This window comes from Oryctolagus cuniculus, chromosome 20 (genome assembly GCF_964237555.1).
Source record: "Oryctolagus cuniculus chromosome 20, mOryCun1.1, whole genome shotgun sequence".
Lineage (NCBI taxonomy): Eukaryota > Metazoa > Chordata > Mammalia > Lagomorpha > Leporidae > Oryctolagus > Oryctolagus cuniculus.
In genome coordinates this window covers 47,360,553-47,369,203 of record NC_091451.1, presented here as the reverse complement: position 1 = coordinate 47,369,203, position 8,651 = coordinate 47,360,553, and the positions used below count along the sequence as shown (strand labels likewise).

The 8,651-nt window shown below is 60.6% G+C and overlaps 1 gene segment (V, D, J or C); it reads left to right on the top strand.

Annotated features, from left to right (window-relative positions):
• Positions 1-3,780: 3,780 nt before the first annotated feature.
• LOC100341595 (Ig alpha chain C region-like) lies at positions 3,781-5,892 on the top strand. The segment is given in 4 exon segments: positions 3,781-3,813; positions 4,442-4,769; positions 4,908-5,273; positions 5,453-5,892. Coding segments are annotated over 4 exon segments (1,122 nt in total).
• The last annotated feature ends 2,759 nt before the right edge of the window (positions 5,893-8,651 follow it).

Genomic DNA, 8,651 nt, shown 5'->3' with positions numbered 1-8,651 from the left:
AGTGTTAGGGAGGAGGTGGAGCCAAGGGACTCCTTGCATGTGGCTGGCAGGAGCGTCAATCAGAAGGCCACGTGCAAACATATGGTCGTCTCGCAAACAACTAGTCCTGTTCCCAGGTCCTTACCCGAAGGAAACAAGGTCAGAGGTCAGGGAGAGGTGCTGTCCCTGCTCTTGGCTGCACTTCCCCCAGTAGCAAATGCCAGGACTCGACCCAAGTGTGCACGGACAGAGACTGGGCAAAGAACATGTGCTTCCTGTACACCACGAAATACCATCACTACACACAGCATGAAATACAGCCCACATGTACCACGAATTACCATACACATGTGTACCATGAAAATCAGCCCTCATGGACCATGAAATACCATACACACACATCGTGAAATACCATACACACGTACACCACGAAATACCACACACACATACAACATGAAATACTGCTGACGTGTACCATGTAATACCATACACACATACACCACAAAATATAGCACACCTATACACCACGAAATACCACACACACATACACTACGAAATACAGCCCATATGTACCATGAAATACCATACACACTGTGAAATACCACGCACATGTACAACATGAAATACAGCTGACATGTATATCACGAAATAGCACACACACATAGACCAGGAAATACATCCACATGTACACCATGAAATACCACACACACATACACCATGAAATACCACAAACAGGTACACCACAAAATATCACACACACACGTACACCATGAAATACAGCCAACATGTACATCATGAAATAGCACACACAGGTACCTCAGGAAATACAGCCCACATGTACATCACAAAATATTATACATGTACAACATGAAATACCACACACAATACACCATGAAATACACCCACATGTACACCATATAACACCACACACACATACACCATGAAATATGCCCACATGAACGACAAAATCCACACATACACACACAGCATGAAATAATACACACATATACTGCGAAACCCATACACACACACACCATTAAATACAAATGACATGTATGCCGTGTAATACTACAAGTGTGTACACAATGAAATACAGCCCACATGTGAACAGTGAAGAACTGTAAACATGGACAGCCTGGAATACCGTCCGCGTGTGCACCGGGCCAGCACCCAGAGCAACCTCACACCCTCTCTATCCACGCGAGGCACACAGAGTGATCTCTCTCTCTCTCTCGCTCTCTCTCCACATGGGGCATCCAGATTGATCTCTGGCTCGCCCTCTCTCTCTCTCTCTCCAGGCGTGCACACTGGGAGAATCCCCTCCCTGACGCTGGCCTCCAGCCTGCAGACCTGGGAGAAATCAGTGCCTTCTGGCGAAGCCTGCCCGTCTGTGCTGTGTTTGTTGCAGCAGCCACAAATGACTAAGACGCACGGCCACGAGGTCCCATGCACTTTCCCTGCATCTCAGCCCCCAGCCCGTCCTGTGGCCGGCCACGTGGAGCCCTCCTCCCTCCCTGGCCCCTGAGGTCACAAGGCCCAGGCCACAGACACCTGTCCCCACCACAGACAGACCACAGACCAGACATGACGTGGAGATGAGCTGCACTGTCTGCTGGGACAGGAAGTGGGCAGCTGAGTGACCCCAACGTGGGGCCAGACCCACAGTCACGCAGCCCTCCCCAGTCACACTCAGCAGCCAGCCCCAGCCCAGCCATGGACAAAGAGCCAGAGCAGGTGCACAGCTCTCCAGGAGGGCCCGGACCAGGCCTGGCTCCCACTCCACCCAGCCCCTCTGGGCCTGCAACAGAGGGTGCAAATGGGGAGCTCTGGTCAGGCGTGGACCCGCAGTGCAGGGCAGCCTGGCCAGGGAGACCTGACCCTCCATGGTGCTCCTCCAGCAGCCCAGACAGGTGGGTCCACGGGGCTCTGCCCCTCTGCACAGGGGCAGTCGCAGCCAGGCTGGTCCTGAGGCTCCTGGGGGCAGAGGGAGAACAGGCATCAGCCAAAGAAGGGAGGGAGAGGGGGACCACGGCCAGGAGCCCAGCCGACCACAGGCAGGACACAGCCACTGGCCAGGAGAGGCTGGGACAGGTGGCTGAGCCCGGCAGAGCCCAACTCTGTCAGGATGAGCCGAGTCCCTGGAGGCAGTGCCAAGAGCCCTGCAGGCTGATCTAGACATGGGTTGGGCTGGGACAGAGACGAGCAGAGGAGGACATGAGGAACCTGATGGATGCCCACCCGCTCCCTGAACTGGGCTGGGCTGGGCTGAGCTGGGCTTGGCTGTGCTGGGCTGGACTGAGCTGAGTCCTGCAGAGCTGGATTGCAATAAACAGGCTGAGTCGGACTGAGCTGTGGTGAACTGGGCTGGGCTGAGCTGGGCTGGGCTGGGCTCTTGCTTTGCTTGACTGGGCTGTACTGGGCAAAACTGGGCTGAGCTGGGCTGCGTTGAACTGGGTTGGGCTGGACTGGTTGGGTTGGACTGAACTCAGCTGGGAGGGGCTGGGCTGGGGTGGGTTGGGCTGAACTGGACTATGCTTGGCTGAGCTGGGTTTGACTGGGCTGAGCTGGGCTGAGCTATGCTGAATTGTGTTGAGCTGGGCTGGGCTGGGCTGGGCTATGCTGGGCTGGGCTTAGCTGTCCTAGGCTGAACTGGGCCAGGCTGGGCTGGACTGGGGAGGTTGAGCTGGGCTGGGCTGAGCTATGCTAGGATGGGCTGAGCCAAGCTGGGCTGGGCATGGTTGGCCTAGGCTGGGCTGGAATGGGCTGACCTGTGCTGGACTGGGCTGAACTGGGCTTGACCAGGCTGAACTAGGCTGAGCTGGGCTAGTCTGAGCTGGGCTGACCTGAACTGGGCTAGGCTGGGCTAAGCTGGGATGGTCAAGGTTGGGTTGAGCTGGGCTGAGCTATGCTGAGCTGGGTTGAGCTGGAATGGGCAGGCTAACCTGGGCTGGGTTGAGCTATGCTGGGATGGGCTATGATGAACTAGGCAGAGTTGAACTGGGCTGGGCTGGGGTAGATTGGGCAGGCTGAGCTATGCTAGGATGGGCTAGGCTGAGCTGGGCTGGGCAGATTTGGGCTGGGCTAGGCTGGGCTGAGCTGAGCTGGGCTGGATAGAGCTGAGCCCTGCAAGCTGCATTGCAATAAATGAGCTGAGCTGGGCAGAGCTGAGCTGGGCTGGGCTGGGCTGGGCTGGGCTCTACTAGGATGGACTGGGCCAAGTTGGGCTAGGCAGGGTTGGAATAGGCTGACCTGAGCTGACTGGGCTGAGCTATGCTGGGATGGGTTGGGATGAACTGGAATGAACTGGACTGAACTGAACTGGGCTGGGCTGGGGTGGGTTGGGCTGAAATCACCTAGGTGGGGCTGGGCTAGGCTGAACTGGGCTTGAGTAGGCTGAGCTGGGCTGAGCTGGGCTGAGCTGGGATGGTCAAGGTTGTCTTGGACTGGGCTGAGCTATGCTGAGCTAGGTTGAGCTGGAATGGACAGGCCACCTGGACTGGGCTGAGCTATGCTGGGCTGGGCTGGGCTGGGCTGGGCTGAGCTGACCTAGGCTGAACTGGGTCAGGCTGGGCTGGGCTGGGCTGAGCTATGTTAGAGTGGGCTGGGTTGGAATGGGCTGAACTGGGCTGGCCTGGACTAGGAGAGTGGGCTGGGCTAAACTAAGCTGTGCTGAGCTGGGCTGGGGTAAACTGGGCTGGGCTGGACTGAAGAGGCTGAGCTGAGCAGTCTCTGCTGGCCTCTGGGGGAAGTGCAAAGTCTGTGTCTGGGGCTATGCTGGTTCCCAGGTGTGGGGTTCCAGGCATGAAAACCATTGAAGACCTGAGCCCTAGTGCAGTAGGGGGCGCCTGTGCTCCTAGGGCGGAGCCTGTGCCTCTGGGCGCTGTCGGTCACCCCTGTCCTGCAGGACTCAGAGACATCCTGGGCAGGAGGCAGCCATGTGGTCAGAGCTCCAGGAACAAGCGCTCCTTGGCATTGGAGCCCTGGTGGCCAGGAGGGCTGGCGACTGCTGCTCATGGGGGAGGGGTGTGAGTGTGAGACGTGGGGCTGGGCGAGGGTCTGGGACCCTGGCAAGGGCAGTGCAAGCTGGGCACAGAGCTGGGCCCCACCTCTGCCTCCCCTCGGCCTTCACCAGGCCCAGCCTGCTTCACTGCTCCAGCCAGCCTGTCCCCTCCTCCCTTCAGCACCCCACCCTGTACACACTGCCCAGGGGACCTGAGGCCGGGGAGCCTGCGGCCCTCGACGGCTCCGTGCCAGCCAGGCTTGAGCAGCTCAGCCCCGAGGAGCCTGGAGACACAGGGCAGCAGGAGACAGATGGACACTTCCAGCCCCAGTCCTGGTCCAGCTGCTGTGTGACCCTGGGCTGGTCTCCTCCCCTCTCTGGGCCAGGTTCTGGCTGTGACAATTCAGGCAGGGTCCTGTGCTCCCAGGGTGCTCTGGGGCTGCAGCCATTTGACTTCGTCAGTCTCACAGCGTGTCCTGTGTTGCAGCTCCCGCGCAAAACCCAGACATCTACTCGCTGAGCCTCCCCTGTCCTGTGTCAATCGGGAATTCAAAGACCGTGGTCGTCGGCTGCCTGATCCGGGGCTTCTTCCCCCGGGGCCCTCTGAGTGTGAGCTGGAACGTCAGCGGGGAGATTGTGAACTTCCCGCCTGCCCCGCCTGGCACTTCAGGCCCGTACACGGCTTGCAGCGAGCTGATCCTACCATTCACGCAGTGTCTTGGCCAAAAATACGCAGCCTGCGAGGTGGAGTACAACTCAGAAACAACAAGTCTGCCCGTGCCCTTCACAGGTAAGAGGGCAGGCTGGGGTGGGGCCATGAGGCTGCAGAGTGGGCTGCTGGGCTCAACTCCAGGGACTGCAGACCAAGGGCAGCCTGAGGCCAGGGGTGAGCGAGGGCCACTGACACATAACAACTCTGTTTCTTCAGACTGCTGCTTCTGCGACGGCTCCAGCTCCAGCTCCAGCTCCAGCTCCAGAAACCTCATCTCAGGCTGCCAGCCCAGCCTGTCCCTGCAGCGGCCAGACCTCGGGGACCTGCTCCTGGGCCGGGACGCCAGCCTCACCTGCACCCTGAGCGGCCTGAAGGACCCCGAGGGTGCCGCCTTCACCTGGGACCCAACAAATGGGAACGAAGCCGTCCAGCGGAGCCCCCAGCGTGACCTCAGTGGCTGCTACAGTGTGTCCAGTGTGCTGCCCAGCAGTGCAGAGACCTGGAAAGCGAAGACAGAGTTCACCTGCAAAGTCACCCACGATGAGATAGACAGTGGCTCCCTAACAGCCACCATCAGCAGAGGTGGGCCTGACCCCACCCCCGGGCAATGGGCTGCTAACCTCATCCCGGCCTGACTCCTCCCTCCCCTCCTGGGCTCTGAGTCTCCCTCCAAGTCTCGTAGAGGGAAACTGAGGCCAGCGAGGAGGGCATTGGGGCTCAGTCCTCCTCTGCCGCCCTCACCTCGCTCTTCCCACTTTCAGGCATCGTCACCCCGCCCCAGGTCCACCTGCTGCCGCCGCCATCGGAGGAGCTGGCCCTGAATGAGCAGGTGACGCTAACCTGCCTGGTGCAGGGCTTCAGCCCCGAGGACGTGCTGGTGTCCTGGAGGCACCAGGGCCAGGAGGTCCCTGAAGACAGCTTCCTGGTGTGGAAGTCCCTGCCCAAGCAAGGCCAGGACCCCGCCACCTACGCCGTCATCAGCCTGCTGCGCGTGTCGGCCGAGGACTGGAACCAGGGGGACAGCTACTCCTGCGTGGTAGGCCATGAGGGCCTGGCCGAGCACTTCACCCAGAAGACCATCGACCGCCTGGCGGGTAAACCCACCCACGTCAACGTGTCTGTGGTCGTGGCAGACGTGGAAGCCGTGTGCTACTGAGCCCTGTGGTCCTGCCCTGAATAAACTCCGTGCTCACCCCCAGCAGCCCTGCGGGTTCATTGTGCCAGTCTGTCTCCTCGGGGGCTGCAGCCACAGGGCAGGGAGGGGGAGCGCCCCTGGTCCTAGGAGCTGGGGTCTCGGGCACCTGGAGGGGACATCATGCATGGTGCCCGTGAGTGTGCATGTGAGCATGAGTGTGAACACAGGTGCCTGAGAGTGAGTGTGTCTGGGAGTGGGTGTGTCTGGGAGTGTGTCTGGGAGTGAGTGTGTCTGGGAGTGAGTGTGTAAGGAGTGAGTGTGTCTGGGAGGGAGCAGTGAGAGGGGAGGCTGAGCCGGGGTGGATTCTGAGGCAGTGCAGGCACAGCTCAGGTTGCACCCAGAGCCGTGGACACCACCAGGAGTTCCTGGGCGGCAGGGATGCAGCCATTGCCCTGGTGCAGAGGACGAGGGAGGGAGGGGGAGGAACAGGGGGCGTGCAGGTACCCCTGGGAGGAAGGGCGCCAGGCAGGACACCCAGGCCGGCAGAGATCAGCCCCAGGCGGACACCACCCAGCAATGCAGGACAGCGCTGACACACACAGGGCACACAGAAGGCCCCACCCCACACCACGCTCTCTGGGGCCTGCACACACACACGTGCTCACAGGGCACACACGCTCACACACGTCCCCCTCAGCTGCAGGGGAGCTCACAGCCCAGACCCAGCTCCAGGAAAGCAAGGGGAGTCCCCATCCAAGCCCCAGCTGGTTTCCCCAGGCCCAGCCCTGCTGCCCAGGGCCCTGCTGGCCCTCTCCGGACATCCCTGAATGTCCAGCCATGCACAGCTCAGGGACCAGTCCACAACCCACCCTAGGCAGGCCCTGCTCACTGCTGGGCCCCCAGACTCAACCCTCCAATCCCCTCCTGAGCCCGAGTCTGAGCCAAACCACAGGCAGAGAGGGGCTGAGCAGAGACCACCCACTCAGGCCCCTCCTCAGGCCTTGGGCTTCTGATTCACACCCCAGGAGCCCAGGAACAGTCCCAGACCAGTGTAGGAACCCAGGCACCAGGACTCCCACAGGGCACCGGGCCCCTGCTGCTGCCTCAGATGACCTTGGGGCCTCCCAGGGACTCGCTCTGGCCGACCCCCTTGTCAGGGCCCAGGTGAAGAGGAGCCCCACACACAGCCACTTCATCCCCAGAGGGTCCCGGCCCTAAGAGCTGTAGGGGGAGGAACAGGCCAGACAGGGACACGGTACCCACACAAGTGCCCCAGCCACCCCATGGGGCCCAGGAACTGAGCCAAAGGAGCAGATCCCTAAGAAAGAGGGAAAGGGGGAGAATTAACATGGAGAGCAGACAGATAAGCCAATGACCACATGATATAGTAGACCAGGGACGGATGGACAGCCGGATGGATGGATGGATGGATGGACAGGTAGACAGATGTATGGATGGAAGGATATGGGGATAGGAAAATGGAGGGAGGGAAGTGCACATGGAATGATGGAAGGATGACAGACTGATAGATGTGTGAAATGATAAATGGATAGAAATGGTATACATTGATAGACAGACGATTGATGTACCAGAACAGGGCAACCAAGGTTAATTCCAATCTAGGATGAGAGATTCGTGACCCAGGACCTAGGACGTCTGGTCCACTCTGCTGGCTGCTCGCTACTGGCCTCCTCTGGCCATCCCTCAGCCACATTCCCTGGGGAAGAACAGAGGCTCTGCTCACACCATGGTCCTTGCTCACACCTGGGCACACTGACCCCCACACTCAGACCTTGAGGTGTGCCTGGTCCTCTCTGGACCCAGGTCCCGGCCAAGGCCAGCCCAAGAGCAGGGCTTAGGCAGGAGCCACTGAGTGCGTGGCTCAGCTCAGGCCAGCAGGGCCCCGGCCACACCTTCCCTGGACCAGCAAGGACACTGCCCCGCCTCCTGTCCTGCAGCTGCCCTAAGACACTTGCAGGGGCCAACCCCCTATGGGCCCTGCTCTCACCCTCAGACCCCATAGAGACCCCACCACTCCACCCCCAGTCCCTGAGGAGGCGTGGGAGAGAGGGCCTTGGGCCAGGCCCCACCCACACACCAGGTCCTGGCAGGCCTTCTGTGTCTTGCAGGTTGTCAGGAGCCCCTGCCCTGTGTGGTGCTGGATCTGCCACAGGACAGCCTGGAGGAGGAGGCCCCCGGCGCCAACCTGTGGCCCACCACCGTCACCCTCCTCACTCTCTTCCTGCTGAGCCTGTTCTACAGCACAGCTCTGACCGTGACCAGCATCCGGGGCCCGCCTTGCAGCAAAGAGGGACCCCAGTACTGAGGCACAGGTGTGGGGATGCCCTGGGGAGGGGGGAACCGGGCCCAAGCAGAGGTGACTGCTGCTGCCATAGAGGAGCACACGGGTCCCTGCGGGAACTGGGACATGGGTGCCCTGGGTCAGGGTGGGAGCATCCCCAGGTACAGCAGCTGAGGATTCCACCAAGGCTCCTGGGAGCCAGGCCTGGGCTGGGACAGGGGAGAGGGTGAGGACACCGCCCACCCTCAGCTGCCCCTGTCTCTGCAGGAGGGAAGCGTGCAGGAGCCCCTGGGAAAGCCAGCTCTGCATGCCAGAGCCCAGCCCTCCATGAAGCAGTGACCCCCCATCCCCCTGCCAGGTGCACTCAACCCTTCCCAGACGAATGTTCTCGCTCTGCTGGACGATGGCTCAGGGAAGCCACGGTGGCTGCAGACTGGGAGACGCCTGCCACTCCACCACAGGGACTTCAGCATGGACTGGACGCAGTGCCCCAGACACAGCCTGGCCCTCAGGAGTCTCAAGT